Source organism: Manis javanica, chromosome 4 (genome assembly GCF_040802235.1).
Source record: "Manis javanica isolate MJ-LG chromosome 4, MJ_LKY, whole genome shotgun sequence".
Lineage (NCBI taxonomy): Eukaryota > Metazoa > Chordata > Mammalia > Pholidota > Manidae > Manis > Manis javanica.
The window spans coordinates 45712132-45731447 of NC_133159.1; the positions used below are offsets into that span (position 1 = coordinate 45712132).

Here is a 19316-nt window from a genome sequence, read left to right on the forward strand (position 1 = left end):
ATGTCTTGTAGTTTTCAGAGTATAGGTCTTTCACTTCCTTGGTTAGATTTATTCCTAGGTATTTTATTCTTTTTGATGCAATTGTGAATGGAATTGTTTTCCTGATTTCTCTTTCTGCTACAGTTCATTGTTAGTGTATAGGAATGCAAGAGATTTCTGTGTATTAATTTTGTATCTCACAACTTTGCTGAATTCAGATATTAGATCTAGTACTTTTGGTGTGGATTCTTTTTTTATTGTATTATTAAGGTATTATTGATATACACTCTTATGAAGGTTTCACATGAAAAAACAATGTGGTTACTACATTTACCCATATTATAAAGTCCCCACCCATACCCCAATGCAGTCACTGTCCATCAGTGTAGTAAGATGCCGCAGATTCACTGTTTGCCTTCTCTGTGCTACACTATTTTCCCTGTGATCCCCCAAAACATGTGTACTAAACATAATACCCCTCAGTCCCCATCTCCCTCCCTCCCAACCCAACCTCCCACACCCCTCCCCTTTGGTAACCACTAGTCCCTTTCTTGGAGTCTGAGTCTGTTGCTATTTTGTTCCTTCAGTTTTGCTTGGTTGTTATACTCCACAAATGAGGGAAATCATTTGGCACTTGTTTTTCTCTGCCTGGTTTATTTCACTGAGCATAATATCCTCCAGCTCCACCCATGTTGTTGTAAATGGTAGGATTGGTTTCTTTCTTATGGCCAAATAGTATTCCATTGTGTATATGTACCACTTCTCCTTTATCCATTAATCTACTAATGGACACTTAGTTTGCTTCCATTTCCTGGCTATTGTAAATAGTGCTGCAATCAACATAGGGGTGCATATGTCTTTTTGAGTCTGAGAAGTTGTACACTTTGGGTAAATTCCAAGGAGTGGGATTCCCAGGTCTAATGGTATTTCTTATTTTTAGTTTCTTGAGGAACCTCCATATTGCTTTCCACAATGGCTGAACTAGCTTGCTTACATTCCCACCAGCAGTGTAGGAGGGTTCTCCGCATCCTCACCAGCATTTGTTGTCCTTAGTCTTTTTGATGCTGCCCATCCTTACTGGTGTGAGGTGATATCTCAGTGTGGTTTTAATTTGCATTTCCCTGATGATTAGTGACATAGAGCATCTTTTCATGCGTCTGTTGGCCATCTCAATTTCTTCTTTGAAGAATTGTCTCTTCATATCCTCTGCCCATTTTTTAATTGGGTTACGTGCTTTTTGGGTGTTGAGGCATTTGAGTTCTTTATATATTTTGGATGTTAACCCCTTGTTGGATATGTCATTTACAAATATATTCTCCCATACTGTAGGATGCCTTTTTGTTCTGTTGATGATGTCCTTTGCTGTACAGAAACTTTTTAGTTTGATGTAAACCCATGTGTTCATTTTTGCTTTTGTTTCCCTTGCTCGAGGAGATGTGTTCAGGAAGAAGTTGCTCATACTTATATTCAGGAGATTTTTGCCTATGTTGTCTTCTAAGAGTGTTATGGTTTCATGACTTACATTCAGGTCTTTGATCCATTTTGAGTTTACTTTTGTGTATGGGGTTAAACAATAATCCAGTTTCATTATTTTGCATGTAGCTGTCCAGTTTTGCCAACACCAGTTGTTGAAGAGGCGGTCATTTTCTCATTGTATGTCCATGGCTCCTTTGTCATATATTAATTAACCATATCTGGTTGGGTTTATATCATGGCTCTCTAGTTTGTTCCACTGGTCTGTGGTTCTGTTCTTGTGCCAGTACCAAATTGTCTTGATTACTGTGGCTTTGTAGTAGAGCTTGAAATTCGGGAGCGTAATCACCCCAGCTTTATTCTTCCTTCTCAGGATTGCTTTGGCTATTCAGGATCTTTCATAGTTCCATATGAATTTTAGAACTATTTACTCTAGTTCATTGAAGAATGCTGTTGGTATTTTCATAGGGATTGCATTGAATCTGTAGATAGCTTTAGGCAGGATGGCCATTTTGACAATATTAGTTCTTCCTATCTATGGGGACGGGATGTGTTTCCATTTATTGGTATCTTTAATTTCTCTCATGAGGGTCTTGTAGTTTTCAGAGTATAGGTCTTTCACTTCCTTGGTTAGGTTTATTCCTAGGTATTTTATTCTTTTTGCTACAACTGTCAATGGAATTGTTTTCCTGATTTCTCTTTCTGCTAGTTCATCATTAGTATATAGGAATGCAACAGATTTCTGTTTATTAATTTTGTATCCCACAACTTTGCCAAATTCAGATATTAGATCTAGTAATTTTATAGTGGATTCTTTAGGGTTTTTTATGTACAATATCATGTCATCTGCAAACAGGGACAGTTTAACTTCTTCCTTGCCAGTCTGGATGCCTTTTATTTCTTTGTGTTGTCTGATTGCCCTAGCTAGGACCTCCAGAACTATGTTGAATATTAGTGGGGAGAGTGAGTATCCTTGTCTTGTTCCCGATCTTAAAGGAAAAGCTCTCAGTTTCTCGCTGTTAAGTATAATGTTGGCTGTGGGTTTGTCATATATGGCCTTTATTATGTTGAGGTACTTGCCCTCTATACCCATTTTGTTCAGAGTTTTTATCATGAATGGATGTTGAATTTTGTTGAATACTTTTTCAGCATCTATGGAGATGATCATGTGGATTTTGTCCATTTTATTGATGTGGTGGATGATGTTGATGGATTTTCTAATGTTGTACCATCCTTGCATCACCGGAGTAAATCTTACTTGATCATGATGGATGATCTTTTTGGTGTATTTTTGAATTCTGTTTGCTAATATTTTGTTGAGTATTTTTGCATGTATGTTCATCAGGGATATTGGTCTGTAATTTTCTTTTTTTGTGGTGTCTTTGCCTGGTTTTGGTATTAGAGTGATGCTGGCTTCATAGAATGAGTTTGGGAGTGTTCCCTCTTCTTCTACTCTTTGGAAAACTTTAAGGTGGATGGGTATTAGGTCTTCACTAAATGTTCGATAAAATTCAGCAGTGAATCTGGTCCAGGGGTTTTGTTCTTAGGTAGTTTTTTGATTACCAATTCAATTTCCTTGCTTGTAATTGGTCATTCAGATTTTCTTTTTCTTCCTGGGACAGCCTTGGAAGGTTGTATTTTTCTAGAAAGTTGTCCATTTCTTCTAGGTTATCCAGTTTGTCACCATATAATTTTTCATAGTATTCTCTCATAATTCTTTGTATTTCTGTGGTGTCCATAGTGATTTTTCCTTTCTCATTTCTGATTCTGTTTATGTGCGTAGACTCTCTTTTTTTCTTAATAAGTCTGTCTAGGGGTTTATCTATTTTGTTTATTTTCTTGAAGAAGCAGCTCCTGCCTTTATTGATTCTTTCTATTGTTTTATTCTTCTCAGTTTTATTTATTTCTGCTCTAATCTTTATTATGTCCCGCCTTCTACTGCCTTTGGGCCTCATTTGTTCTTCTTTTTCTAGTTTTGTTAATTGTGAGTTTAGACTCTTCATATGGGATTGTTCTTTCCTGAGGTAGGCCTGTATTGCAGGTGTCTTGTGTTATTTTGGCAGGAGTGTAGTGATGGTAGGGGTCAGAACATATGTGTTTTTGATGACTCTCCTGACTTCCAGTGTGAATGCTCTTGTTACAAATGGGTAAGGGGAGCTGACAGCTGACAAGGCCCTGTTTGCTGATACACATGGTATCCCTTGGCTTGTCATATATATTCTAGGTATAGATATAGTATTATCCAGACATTCTTAACCTTTTATTGAATTGTATCACATATGCAAAGAAGGACATACATTCCAAGTGATTTTTTTCAGAAATCCTCAGTTTTTACATACTGAACATACCCAAATATAAGCACTACTTGAAGACACAAAAAAATGAGCACTGTCCCATAAACCCCTACTTGTGTCCCATTTGAGTAACTATTTCCATTCTTACCAAGGGTAACCACTATCCATGGATTAGTTTCAACTGTTTTTAAACTTTATAGGAGCAGTTATGTTTGTGTCTGGCTTCTTTTACTTGAGGTTATGTCTGAGATTTATGTGTGTCATTGAAACATGTACCTGTAATTTGTTCTTATTGCTGGTCAGTACTATATCGACAGTACCTCTGTATTTCTCCGTTCTATTATTGATGGACATTTGGGTCGTTTTTACTCTTTGGTGATTATAAATAATGTTGCTTTGAACGTTGTTGTCCATATCTTTTTTCTATTTCTAATATATTACTACTTTGGATAAACATACATATGTATCAGATTTATAAGTAATTTAGAAATACTGTTTTTCCTACTTCATATTTGGATTTTGTCATTTGTAGGGCAGTTTTTGAGTTACCTACCCTGGTTTTCTAGCAAGTATCATATTCATTTCCATTTAAGCTAATTTGAATCTGTGTGCAGTACTGTAACAGATACCCACTAATACAACAGTAGAGCTTCAGGTGTTTTCATTTCTTGTGTAGAGTTATGCTTTTGAACTTTACAGTGTTGTAACTACACAGCATACTGCTTTTTAAAAGTGATCTTGAAAATACTCATTTAGGATGATATTCTATATCATTTGTAATATTCTTCAGGAATACTTATATCACTATATCCTTGATAAATATTTTTCTTAATCCGATTCCATTAAATATTTTCTCTTGGCTAAAGATCAATACACGTTTAGGCAATTGTGTCTTTTGTACATAGTCATTTGTTGTTCAGAGTATTTAGACAATGCCTTCTTTGTTTTTGTCATTTAGAAAATTATTTATTTATTTGAAGGTGCCTTCTTATGAAAGGTTTATGAGAATTTGAATTTGAGAATAATTTCTTTTTTCGGAAGTATAACTTTTAGTTTAAAAAATAGGGTTGTATTTGGAATATATAGTATATCTTTGAAGAAAGTACTTTTGTTGTATTTTTCTTTTCAGGCCGTCTGCTGTTTCCAGTCTGTTTAGTAGTCATTTTTACTAGTGGCAATAGGACTCTTCAGGACTATTAGGAAATGAGACAAGAGCAAACTTTTTTCCCCCTGAGAATTGCTCTGGAGATAGCAAGATAATTTGAATCATAGCTGTAGTATTAATTTCTTATATGAATTTGGGTAAGTTTCTGAAACTCTATGAACTTCAGTTTTCTCCATAAAAACCCTTGTAGAGTTTAAATAAGAAAATGTATATTAAGTACTTAACACAAATATACACACACATACATACATATGTACAAAGTGCCTGATAAGTAGTAGGCACTCATTATTATCAGCATTATTTTTATCTGCCTTTCAGAAACATCCTTCTTTCTGTTGATATCATAGCCACTTTTCCCCAAATTACTTCACTTCCTAAGCGCCAGAATAGTCTGGGCCTTTCATCCTGCTTTTGAAGACCGAGTCTGGCTAATTCACTTCCTGCAGCACCCTGTGCTTTTCCATTTCTTAGATCTTTGCTGCTGAAGGCGTAAGTCCATAGACCAGCAGAATTGAGAACTTTTTATAAAGCTCTCAAAGTACCCAAGGACTTTTTCTGTGTACATTCCCGTTGGTTATGTACTTAGGCATGGAATCACTGAGTCAGAGTATACATGTTCAGTTTTAGTAGTTACTATGTGTTTTGCACCAATTTACACATTTCTCAAGAGTTTGCTGCACCAATTTACATCCTTACCAGCAATATAAAAGTTCCAGTTACTCTGTATTCTCACCAGTACTTGGTATTGTCTGTCTTTTTAATTGTGGAAGTGGTGGTGGTGGGTATGTTGTGGTGGTGCGTTGTATTGTTTTAGTTTACATTTCCGTGGTAACAAATAATAATGAGGACCTTTTCATATGTTTATTGACCATCTACATCTTCTCTTTTCTGAATTATATAAACAATACTTTTCTATATTTTGGGGTTTCTGGAATCTAGTATCACATAGGATTCCTTGGGATTTGGCATTTATAGATAATGCATTTTTGACAAATATTTGTTGGTTTGCCTCAGGTATGAGAGATTAGTACACCCAATTTTCATTTTCCTCTCAAATTGTAGTGCTAGTAGAGTATGCAAACTAAATTTTTTTTAATTCAATTCAATTCAATTTAATTTTTTAAAATTAAGGTATCATTGATATACACTCTTATGAAGGTTTCACATGAAAAACAATGTGGTTACTACATTCACCCATATTATCGCATCCACCCCATACCCCATTGAAGTCACTGTCCATCAGTGTAGTAAGATGCCATGGAGTCACTACTTGTCTTCTCTGTGCAACACTGTCTTCCCTGTGACCCCCCCACACCATGTGTACTAATCATCATACCTCTCAATCCCCTTCTCCCTTCCTCCCCACCCTCCCTCCCCCACCCCTTCTTTTTTGTAATCGCTAGTCCTTCTTGGAGTCTGTGAATCTGCTGCTGTGCAAACTAAAGTTTATGTTCAAGCAATGAAAATATTAGTACCAGTCATTAGTTTCATCCATATAAGAAATACATAGTTATTGAAAGTCAGTTATATGTCAGTTACTGTTCAGATGCTGAAGATCGAAAGATAAATGAGACAGAAACCCTGCTGTGAAGGAGCAGACTGGTTTAAAGAGGGAGATCAATAACAACAACAAAGTGCAACCATGAAGAGCTGTGGGGAGTATTTTGGAGGGTCATAATATTCTGAGAGCATAGCACTATGAATACCACGATTTCAAAGAGATAAAAAGCTTCAAATGCCCCCAGAAAAGCTTAAAGACAAATTTTGTATATAGCTCAGGGACTTTTATGGGCTTTTTACTCTTTATAGGAAATATTGTATGTAGCTACTGGTCCTGTGTGATATATGAAGTTAAATAGATTCTTTTTGTGGACTTAAGCTTTCTCTTCCCTGACATAGTTCGAATTATTTTACAGTATGTCTGTAACCTTTACAACTCTGCTTTGTTTGGACCTAGAAGTACAATTCTATCCTAAAATATTTAGTACTTAATTATTAAATGTTCCATTTCTTTGTTTTATTATATATAATAATCTAAATTATAGCATATTAAAGTTGAATGAGGAAATATTTTTAATGAGCTAATATGGAATAATGTATAGGAAGAAAAGTGTTCTAGATTAATATTTCATAAAATTATAGGATCTGTGGCTTTGATAAAATGCTAGATTTCATTGGGAATGATATTGGAAATTTGAAAAATTATGTTCTTTGTGCAAAACAATCTTGTATTTGCAACTGCATAATACAGTTATATGAAGTCCTGCATCTTGTACATCAAGAAAAATGTGTCAGAGCTGGAAAGCATCCAGAAAATGGCAACTAAAATCAAGAAGCTAGAGTGGTTTAAAAGGCTTACACCGTTTAGTGTAGAAAGATCCTTAGGAATATAATTAGAAATATTTTAGGAATTGGAAAGGGAACTTGATCTAGTCCAACCCGTTACTTAATGCAGTCGTTTATCTTATGGTGATCCTGACAAAATAGCTGAGCTTCCTCTGTTTGAGTTGGACAGTGCATACTTCCAAGTTTAAATTCCAGCCTTGCCATTTCACAGCTGAACAACTGTGGGCAAATTCTTGACCTTCTGTGCCCTATTTTCCTGACTTACTAAATATTGCAGGGTGCTTTTCCCTGGCAATAGATGAAGACCACAAAGGACCTGAATGCCAACCCCTAACCAACTAGTATTGCGAGAGGAACTGAGAGTCAAGTAAGTGTTGTTACACATCCTGTGAAAAATTATACTCGGGATACAGTGTTAGAAATTTTTAGTATAGGCTGGAGTGGTAAAAAATAGAGGTAAGGAGAGGCTTCAAAGAACAGATGACTGTTAGTTGGAAGAATTTATATCAGTTATTCTCAGTTCTGCTTCTAAGACAAATATAAATTTGTTTCATTAATTTTTCTGTAATAGCAACTCTTCATCTTATCAAATATAAAATTCTAAAAGGTGTATGGATTTCTCTCAAGATTCCATAGTTTTAAGAGTATTTCCTGTGATTCGGCTGTAATTTAGGAAAAACAAAATGAACCACTAATGGCTGGCAAGTTTGTAGAGCTCTTTAATTCAAGAAGTTGCATGGACACTAAGTTATAATTTATCCACATTAGTTCATGAATGGTAGTTTAGCCAAATTGGAAATTTGAAGTCAGTTCAAACCTTTTGAGTTTTAAAGTATTCTGGGTAGTGTATTATTTAGACTGAGCTCTTTAACTGTGAATGGCAGAAATCTTCAAAGTAAGAGTGGCTTAAAAGTAGTATTTTGCTCTCTTGTAAGAGTCTGAACAGGTGGTTCAGATTGTTGTTACATCTGATGACATCAAAAGCTTGGGTGGCTCTCTTCTGTTTCTCCCACCCGCCTGACCCTGTCCTTGAGGTACAAGACGGAGGCTTTGGAATTCCAGTCTTCAGGACAGAAAGAAGGGTTGAAGAAGCTGCTAGGGACATTTCTGCTTACATGGCATTGGTCAAAACATAATCGCATAACCACATGTAGTTACAAGAGATGCTAGGATGCAGTCTGTACTCGGGATAGCACTGTCCTGAGGTGTAATTTGGGAGTCTTACCTCTGGGAAGGAAGGGTGCAGTAGATACAGGGACAACTGGCAGTGTGGCAGAATACTTTGTTTACCACTTACTTAACCATTCATTGAGTAGCTTAGCTGTTCCATGGATCAATGTCCCTTATTTCTTTGGTCAAAATAGATATTAGTCTGGATATTTACTTAGATGCATTATAAATTATGGAGAATTTGTCCATCCTTGGTGGTTTTTTTTTTATGTTCTTTCTCATTGGTGTTCATTATGCATTTACAAATAAGGTATTCTAACAATCTTCCAACAGACTTAATACCATACAGATTTTTTGTTGTTGTTCCTTTAATGCTGATGTTTTTTCTCTCATTAGAACTTGGAGCCCTATTAAACCTTTCTTTTCATATGTCTTTGAGCAACACATTCTGGTATGTGGGAAGTACTCAGTAAATGTTTTTTTTTTTTTTTTGAGAGGGCATCTCTCATATTTATTGATCAAATGGTTGTTAACAACAATAAAATTCTGTATAGGGGACTCAATGCACAATCATTAATCAACCCCAAGCCTAATTCTCAAGTCTCCAATCTTCTGAAGCATAACGAACAAGTTCTTACATGGTGAACAAGTTCTTACATAGTGAATAAGTTCTTCTATGGTTAACAGTGCAAGGGCAGTCATATCACAGAAACTTTCGGTTTTGATCACGCATCATGAGCTATAAACAATCAAGTCAGATATGATTATTTGTTTGATTTTTATACTTGATTTATATGTGAATCCCACATTTCTCCCTTATTATTATTATTATTATTATTTTAATAAAATGCTGAAGTGGTAGGTAGATGCAAGATAAAGGTAGAAAACATAATTTAGTGCTGTAAGAGGGCAAATGTAGATGATCAGGTGTGTGCCGTAGACTAAGTATTAATCCAAGCTAGACAAGGGCAACAAAATATCCACAGATGCAGAAGATTTCTGTCAAAACAGGGGGGGTGAGGTTAGCCTCACCTCTGTTGATCCCCAATTTCTCACCTGATGGCCCCCCTGTGACTGTGCCTGTCTTAGGTTGTTCCTCCCTTGAGGAATCTTACCCGTCTCTGGCTAACCAGTCATCTTCTGGGGCCATACAGGGAAATGTAAAGTTGCTAAGTGAGAGAGAAGCAATATTCTTTGAAAAGGTTAGCTTTTTACTTCTTTGCAGATTTATGCCCTGTGGCTTCTATGCCCAGCATTTGTCTTGAGGTATCTTTACCACTTGGAGGAGTTATGATACTTGGTAATTTCGATATGAGGCATGAATTCTACTTAAGGGTTGTAATTAGGAAGGAAGAAGAAAAGCTATAGAAGTAGCAGACGGAAGAAAACATGGGAAGATTGATTATTTCTTTGACATATCTTCTTGTAGAGTAACATAAGCATGTATAGGTTTTAACAAACTACTAATTAAATTGCATACACACATTAAGAGAATAGGAATACAGCTACATAACAAAAGCAGACCTACAATTACCAGCCATATCCAGTGAAACCAAGAAAACCAGTTAGGTACCCTAGGCATTTGTGAAAACTTATCAATGATATGATGGATATTGTCTAACTGAATTTGAATAGTTTGAGAGAAATCAGACAAATTAAAACAACCCATTCCTGGGAACTGTTCATATCCCATATGTTCTTTTAACAGTAGATAGTCTATAGTCACACGATTTTGGAGCACTGCAACTTGCACTTCTCCTAATTCTTGGTTGAGTTCTGCCAGTATAGATCCAGTCAAATTTGTTTTACTGTCTGCACAGGCCAGCTTAGATATCTCCTTCTTCATTCCAATGGCAAGTCCAGGAACCAGTGGGATGAATGCAGCTACAACTGCAACAGTGCCAGGATCTTTGTTGAAGTTTTTTGATGATCATCTTCTGGAATGACTCTTCTAGAGGATGTTGATGTTGGAAGTTCTTTTTCATACCGTATCTTAATTCATTTTCTGGGTAGCCAAATTAGGCTTTGATCCTCTGTATAAACACAAACAAACCCTTTGCCCACACTTTGACCTTTATACCATTGTGAAGAACCTATTGGAGATCACCACACAGGAACTGCTTTTTTTTTTTAAGAGAAAGAAATATCAGAAAAATGTACTTCCATAGCTGATCATCTGACACCCTTTAAAAGATCAAAATTAAGGATATGTAAAGCATGCATTAATCGTTGATTTACAGTTAGTTTTATCCTATCAGGGAGTAATCCCCCTTTTCTTTCTTTTTATTTTTTGTTATCATTAATCTACAATTACATGAAGAATATTATGTTTACTAGGCTCTCCCCTACACCACATCCCCCCCCACAAACCTCATTACAGTCACTGTCCATCAGCATAGCAAAATGTTGTAGAGTCACTACTTGTCTTCTTCAGTAAATGTTTTTAGATTGAATAAATAAATGGGAATAAAACCTTGATGAACCAAGCCTTTTCTTTCAATTACTTCCCTAGAAAAGTTTATGGCTGTAATACACACAGAAGAAATTCTTGGTCTTAAATCTGTTTACAGTCAAACTTTTCAGGACTATTCATTGAACTTTCAGGTGGAATGAGACAACAATTTGAATTTAATTTTAAGTATGTAATTAAAAGGCTATTTAGCAATGAAGGCTAGTATAGTTCATCAGAAAGAGGAGGTATTCTTAATGCATTTGACTTTTTTGTTTTTATTTCAGATGTCCAATTAGCTTATCAGGTGCTAAACTGTTTCAAGAGATAATGCCATTTCTTTTCCACTGTTCCATGGGGAAAAAGTTCTTCAGGTATAAAGATATAAATCAGTCAGTTATTTCCTCAGATACCACAAAGTATATTTTAAAAAGGATTATTTTTTTCAGCTTTATTGAGGTATAATTGACACAACTGTAAGATAAAGTGTACCTCATGATGATTTGATATACATTGTGAAATAATTACTAGAATTACAGCTAGTTAATTAACATCAATCACTTCACATATTTACACACACACACACACAAAAGAACTTTGAAGTTCTCAGCAAATTTCAATTATATGATAGTGTTATCAACTATAATCACCTTATTTTACATTATATCCTCAGGTCTTATTCATCTTATAGCTGAAAATTTGTACCCTTTTACCTCTCCTTATTTCCTCCACCGCAGCAACCACTTTTCTACTCTGTTTCTATGAGTTTGACTTTTTTTTAGATTCCGCAAGTGATACTGTGCACTATTTGTTTACCTGGCTTATTTCACTTAGTGTAACATTTTCAAGGTCCATCCATGTTGTCACAAACAGGATTTCCTTGCTTCTTGTGGCTGAATAATATTCCACTGTGTGTGTGTGTGTGTGTTTATCTCATATCTTCATTTATTGATGCACAGTTAGGTAATTTCCATACCTTGGGAATTGTGAATAATGCTGCAATGAGCATGGAAGAACAGATATTCTGAGATCCTGTTGTCATTTCCTTTGGATATCTACTCAGAAGAGGATTGCTGGATCATATGGTATTCTGTTTTTAGGTTTTTAAGGAACTTCCAGACTGTTTTCTGTAATGGCTGTACCAAGTTATATTCCTACCAGCAGTGCACGAGGGTGCTCTTTTCTCCATATCCTTGTCAATACCTGTTATCTTTCATTTTTCTTGACAGCCATTCTAATGGGCGAGGTAATATCTCTTTGTGGTATTGAGTTGCATTTATTTCCCTGATGATTAGTGATATTGAGCACCTTTTCATGTACTTTTTGGGCATTTGTATGTCATCTTTGGAAAAGTGTTTATTCAGTTCCTCTGCTCATTTTTAAAACGAGATTGCTTTTTCACTGTTGTTATGTGAGTTCAGTTCTAAAATTTTTGTTTTATCATTCATTTGTTTATTTTTATTTTTGATTTGCAGTAATGAGTAACATCACCCAAGGCAATCCATGCATGTGTGAATTCTTTCTTTTTTTGGATATTAACCCTTTATCAGATATGTCGTTTACAAGTATTTTCTCCCATTCCATAGATTACCTTTTCATTTGCTGATGGATCCTTTGTTGTGCAGAACCTCTTTAGTTTGATGTAGTCCCAGTTGTTTGTTTTTGCTTTTCGTTGTTGAATCCAAAAAAATCATTGCCAAGGCAGATGTCAGGGAGTTTATTCCCTATCTTTGTGTCTAGAAGTTTAATTTGGAAACTTAAAGTTTAAGTTTTTTGGATGTTAAATTTAAGTCTTTAATCCATTTTGAGTTGATTTTCTTTGTAATGTATAATATTAGGGTCTAGTTTCATTCTTTTGTATATGGCTGTCCAGTTTTTCCAGCATCATTTATTGAAGAGACTGTCCTTTCCCCCACTGTATATTCTTGACTCCTTTGTTGTAAATTGACCATATATGCAGGGATTTAATTCTGGGCTCTGTATTCAGTTTCATTGATTGATATGTCTGTTTTTTATGGCAATATACTGTTTTGATTACTGTAGCTTTGTAATATCGTTTTAAATCAGGAAGTGATTCCTTGTACTTTGATTCTCTTTATCAAGATTGCTTTAGCTGTTTGGGGTCTTTTGTGGTTCCATATAACATTACCTTTTTCTATTTCTATGAAAAATATTGGAGTTTTGATAAGGATTGCTTTGAATCTGAAGGTTACTTTGGGTAGTATGGACATTATAACAATATTAATTCTTCCAATCCATGGGCATGGAATATCTTTCCACTTACCTATGTCTTCCATTTTTTCCATCAATGTCTTACAGTTTTCAGTGTATAGATATCTTTTACCTCTTTGGTTACATTTATTCCTAAGTCTTTTGTTCTTGTTGGAATTTTAAGTGGGATTGTTTTCTTCATTTCTCTGATAGTTTATTGTTAGTCTATAGAAATGCAAATGATTTTGTACATTGATTTTGTATCCTGCAACACTATTGAATTTGTTGACAAAGTAATACTTCATTGTTAAATCATTTTCTGAATGAATTAACTCACTTTTTGGTTTACTTGTTTTCCAGTTCAAGCATATGGCAATAAAAAACAAACACCCATTTATTTGGCTGTTAGTCTTTGGTCTTCTTCTGTGATCTGAAAAGACCACATATGTTCTCAGTAGATAGTAATTTTCATTATCAAACAGGGCAAAGGAGGACTTGAATTCTTCTTCCCTTTTGTATTGATAAGGGGATTGCAGCGCTGGCTTCTTTCATTGAGGCTATTAGGATTGAGGAGAGACATGTTAAGCTGCTCAGGCAAGTGTTTGTGTTTTGTGAAATTCCCAAAGGTGAATAATAAATTGCCTAGGCATCACGATATATACTTAGGCCACTTTAATTGAGTAGAAAGTCCCTGAAAATGGTAATGTTTTTCTGGAGTCCTGGAAGCATAATTTTGGAGTGTTAGTAAGTTAGATGACTTGAATTTGATTTGATTTCTTCTGATTTATTTGTTTTATATCCAGGGAAAGTAACTTTAAACCATTAAAGTTTTTGAGATGCAATTTATTGCTTGGGAAAATTATAAAGATAATAACAATCTCCAGTGATAAGAAGCTCAGTTCTTCCTAGGTCAGCTCATTTCATGTTTGGATTGTTGTGCTCGGCAGCGGGGTGTGGTTGGGGAGGGAGGGGTGCATTATTATGTTGTGGCTAAACATGCTGTCTCTGAACTGAAGTGAGACAGCTTGAGATCACACATTGAGCCACCAATTACTATTTCACCTTGTATGGGTTATTTGACTTCTCTGTGCGTCAGGTTTCTCATCTGTACAGTGGAGGATAATAATACTTACAGAGTTGTGGTGTTTAGTGAGCAGGGTAGTTAGCACTTAGAATAATGCTTAGTACATAATAATAAATGTGATTGTCACATCTGTCATTTTTATTTAACGTATTTGTCACAGTGATTTGAAACTTGACTCCAATAAATATTTAGGAGATAATGTCACCTTACTCCTTGGATTCTAGCATATAGGCTGTGTGCCACCAAGTGAAATAGAGGACATAAGTTTGGTGGAGGAAGAGGAGAAGAATGCTGAATTTCATCCTGAACATGTTGAATTTGAGGTATTTGTGAGATACTAATATTGAAATACATGAATTTGAAGAAGGGAGCCAAGTTATTGCCATATGGGTGTTAATTAAAAACTGTGACAGGTGAATGAGATAATTTAAGGATCTACTTTGGGCCTAGATTGGAAACCTGGGGACGCTAAACATTAAAGAACAGATGGAGGCCATAAAGGAGACCATCTGAGAGGAGAACCAGGAGAGAGAAGTGCCACCAAAATGAGACTAATCAATGTTGTCTAATGCAACAGAGATTATAGTAATCTGAGAATTGACAATTATACATGACTTGATACTTAATGTGTCTTTTGTGACCCTTTGCAGTGGAGGAGTGGAGGCAGAAGCCAGGGAGCAGTGAATTTAGGGATGGTGAAAAGGGAGGAAGAGAAGAAAATAAATGTGGAGTCCTGTTTTGAGAAATTTTGATGAGATAAATGTTGGAAACTAGAGGAAGATACAGGATAAGTGGAAGACTTGGAGAAATGGAATATTGATAGGCTGAGGAGAAGAAGTTATTAGAAAAGAACAAGGTCCAATATAAGGAGAGTGTAGAAAAGATGGGTTCTGGGGCACAAGTTGATGAGACTGGTTTTGGACAGCAAGGCCAAAACAACTCCGAGACTGCAGGAAAGAGGAATGTGGATCTAAGTAAGCCTTTAAGATAGAGGAAATCACTCCTGATAACTTCACTTTCCCCAAAGAAATGAAAGGGAAGTTTGCTCAAAAGGGTCAAGGATTGAGCAGGTATTTTGCAGGGAATGGTGAAAGTTTAGAATAGTAATTGAGGGAAACAGGAGAGGGGGCTGATAAATTCATCCTCCAATTGTAGGTGTTTTCATCTAATTAGTTATTGGAGGATATAACTAGTAGTGTGGATATGGTGAATGTGTTACCTGAAAGGGGAAAGACAGCTGCTTCGTTTAGTGTGAGATACATCTATTTAACATCTAGTATGTAAAAAACACTGTGCTACATACTTTCTGGGAGACTCAGATGAGTACTGACTGTCTTACTTAAGGAGGTTATGAGCTAATAGCTCATATCATATGATTTGTCCAAAGCAAAATGTTTATGATAGCTTAAAAGTAATAAATGACACATGAGCTTTATAAACATACTAGGGTTTGAAAGAAGTAGAGATTCCATCAAATGAGGGAAAACAGAAAGGTTTTATAGAAAAGGCCAAAAAGTAAAGGTGGGGGACTACATGTAGAGTTTCTGATGAAATAGTAATGAAACTATGAGTTTTAATTTATTATAGCAATCATATATTCTTTTGTAATACAATGACTAGCATTAACCAGAAGAGTAAAGAGATCAATAAAACGTAATGATTCTATTCTATCCAAAACATGTTCCAAATTGGATTATGTTTTGAAGTAGGAATATGGAATTCAATAATCCTTTCTAAAATATTTAATGTACATCTGTGCTAAGTAGGTAGGATACAGAGAAGACTAAGATACAATTTCTGTCCTCAAAGAGTACATACTCTAGTGGAAGAGATAGAAGTAAAGAGATTAACTTCACTGGTATGCAATAAATGATATAAAAATAGTAAAGAAATTTGGTGTTACAGTGGAAGGAAGCATGAAGACATGATTATGTTGCTATGACAGCAAGTTTTTTTTCTTTTTCTTTTTTTTAGTTGGAGAACATCAATTAACAGGCCATAAAGTGGCCGTTAAAATCTTAAATAGACAGAAGATTCGCAGTTTAGATGTTGTTGGAAAAATAAAACGAGAAATTCAAAATCTGAAACTCTTTCGTCATCCTCATATTATCAAACTGTAAGTATTTTTGTACCTAATAATACAAAAGAGAAACTGTCTTGAAATGTTTTTTATGAATTTACAAATTGTTTATCTTCAGTTAACCTTTTATAAAACTATAATTCTATTTTCATGTTTATGTTCTGTGTTAATTCATTTAACCTCCATCAATCTTTTTTTTTGTATACTTTTGGTTTATAATTAAGTCATTGTTCCAAAATTAGTACTGTTTTCAGGTGATGAATGTAGCCTTGGAAGTTGACTTTTATCTTTAGTGTTCACTTTGAAGGTCATTTAGGACTTTGACATTCCTAGATTCACTTTGTAATTTTTTTCTAGTCACTTTTCATTAACATACGGAGTATTTTCTTTCTGGAAAAGGTGGAAAGATCGTCCACTATATTACTTGCAAAACTGCAATTATTGCTATAATTACTGATAGTAAAGTTCTTAGGAAGGCAAATGAATTTACTTTTGATAAGACAAGTTACAAACATAAAAAATAAGTAAATAGATTAATAAATAAGTGAATTAATTGAAAGATAAATAATTGAAGTTGATTAGACCCATAGAAAATTTAGACATTAAACATGCAACAGTATTCCTTTAAATAACTTTACATTACAGTTTAATATTTATTGAGGAAATTTAATATGCTGAACAGTGAAAATTGTCTTTATTTTTATCCTAAAGCTTGGATAGCATTTTAAAAAATAAATGTTAATTTTACTTATTGAGTACCTGATAATGGCTAGAAACTGTACTGAACATTTTACATATGTAATCTCACTTCCTCTTCATGTTAAGCCTATATAAGGTAGGTATTATTATCCTCAGCTTATAGATAAGGAAATTGCATTATCTAAAGAGATAGTATCAGCAACTTGTCCAGGGTTAAATATCTGGTAATTGAGTTCATATCTGCCTCCAACTCTCTACTCCAGCATTCCAGCCTTTCTCAAAAGTGATATTTCTATAAATACCTTTCAAAGGAAAAATAAGTTCATGGATCCCTGGTTTTTATTTTTAAAATGCTGTTACTTAAGTATATAGAAACAAAGAACTAGGTATAAACTCTATATGCTCATAACTTCAACACAGTTATGAAACTAAAACAATTTCACAATTTAAAGTCAATTTGTCACAATTAAGTCAATGAAATTCGAAGTAGTATTTATAGTATAATGTGACAAATAATGGTGTTTCTTTCTTCTAAAAATCATGTTTCCCTTTGTTCCCCACCTCATTCTGGCTAATTGAAATTTTATTAGTTGAAGTTTTGTTGTAATTTTGCTGTAATTTTTCAGTCTCAGATTATTCCAGTTTTGGTCCAAGCTGCTCAACTTATTTAAAAGTGCTAATACATGTTTTACTTAAATACCTACTTTGTTATAGATACTTTGCTAGGTTTATACTCATTAATCAAATAATAATAATAATAAATGTATTATTACAAACCGAGGTACATGCTTTGATGCTAAGGGAATGCTTCTGTGAGAGCAAAAAGGACCTGACTTGGACTTAGAGGGGTGACCTTTAACCTGAGATCTAAAGGATGAATAGTAACCAGCTAAAGGGTGGAGAACAGGTCATGGTATGGGATTCAGGTTAGCAGAGGCAGCTTACATAAAGGAGCTGTGGCAGGAGGCAGTACAGCATGACTAATATAAATAAAACTATTATATTGATGGGACTCAAAGGTAAGACAAAACTGCAGAGATAGGCAGCGGCCTGATTATTCAGGACCTAAGAACATTGGGAAAGCCCTGAAGATTTTAATTATGAGAATAGTAAAGAACTTACTTATATTTGAAAAGAGTATTTGTTTAATGTATGTCTTCCTGGACAGACAGTAGGCTCTGCAAGTGTAGGGAGGAGCTATTGATCTCACCAAGTGCAATGTAAGTAGGTAGGTTTTCAATTTAATATTTATTGTCATCATTTCATAGCTCAGTGTTTGGCGCAGTAAGTGCTTAGTAATGTTAGCTGTGGGTTTCATTGCTCTTGATTGGCCCTTACGTCATGTGGACAGTGGCTGCTGTGGAGTGAGAGGTTTCATGGAATAGTTCAGTCTGACAGTATCTAATGAAGACTTGTGATATCCTTGGAGAAATCAGCACTAAATTTATTGAGTTTCATCACTCCTTTTCTCTTATGCCCCAAAGATGTACAGAGCAGAAAAGTGATTGAGAATTCTGTTACTGAATCAAATTAGCCTACAGTGAGGTGAGTAGGTTCTCCTGCTCTACACTATTCATTTTATTCAGTTAGAGTTTAGTGCCTGTTAGGATTGTTTTTATAGAGCCATTTCTTCTTGAGTGTTGAGGTAAAATTCCCTTTTCACAGTTCATTTGAAGTAGTCTTAACCTTAGTCCTCAGATTATTTTATATAAAATGAGGTACCTTGTCATTTTTCATCCCAAAGACTAAAAATTGCTATTAGAAGTATTTCTTCTACAAATCTATAACCATTTTCGATACTATAGCTTTAATATTTTACTTTTTCCAAGTGTTTAATTTATACTTGATAAGTCCTTTAATTTTTACATGTCCTTTCTGAAAATCTGTATAGTATGTAATTATATCACCAACTACCTTGCCATTTCCCCTCTCCTTCCCAACGGGGAATAGTAACCAGAACCATCATCTAGCGCATGCTTGCTTTTGTGCACTTTAATAAAAGGTACCCATCCTTGTGGACTAATTATCTAAATTACCTGCTTCTGAGTCCAGGTATTCTGCTTAAAGGATGGCGTCTGGACCACTTTTCAGCTCCTACCTGTACTTCCCACTGGGTGCACTTAAGCCATGCAAACCCTACACAGCTATACTTAAGCAGCCCTAAAGAGTAATTCAGTATGAATTAGATACTGCTCTTGATGACCCAAATTACAGATAATCCTTTACAAACAAAGCAAATCTATTTCAACAAGTAGAACAATTGTTCATTTATATGTGTTAAATACAACCTTCAGTTAAAACGATATATTTAGCTTGTTTTCAAAACATTGGTAAAATTATGGTCTGTATTTGGGGAGAAGTTGTTT

General features: G+C 34.9%; 1 protein-coding gene across 2 annotated transcripts in view; it reads left to right on the top strand.

Moving 5' to 3' along the window:
• The window catches only part of PRKAA2 (protein kinase AMP-activated catalytic subunit alpha 2), a 51781-nt gene that overhangs the window by 10556 nt on the left and 21909 nt on the right, over positions 1-19316 (top strand). The window contains exons 2-3 of one of the 2 annotated variants that reach the window (XM_037021951.2): positions 14396-14494; positions 16146-16287. Coding sequence is in view for 1 of the 2 variants with exons in the window: in XM_037021950.2 (XP_036877845.1) it covers positions 16146-16287 (142 nt within the window). In the remaining variant the exon portion in view is untranslated. The remainder of the gene's footprint in view (positions 1-14395; positions 14495-16145; positions 16288-19316) is intronic. The other variant, XM_037021950.2, reaches the window with a different exon arrangement.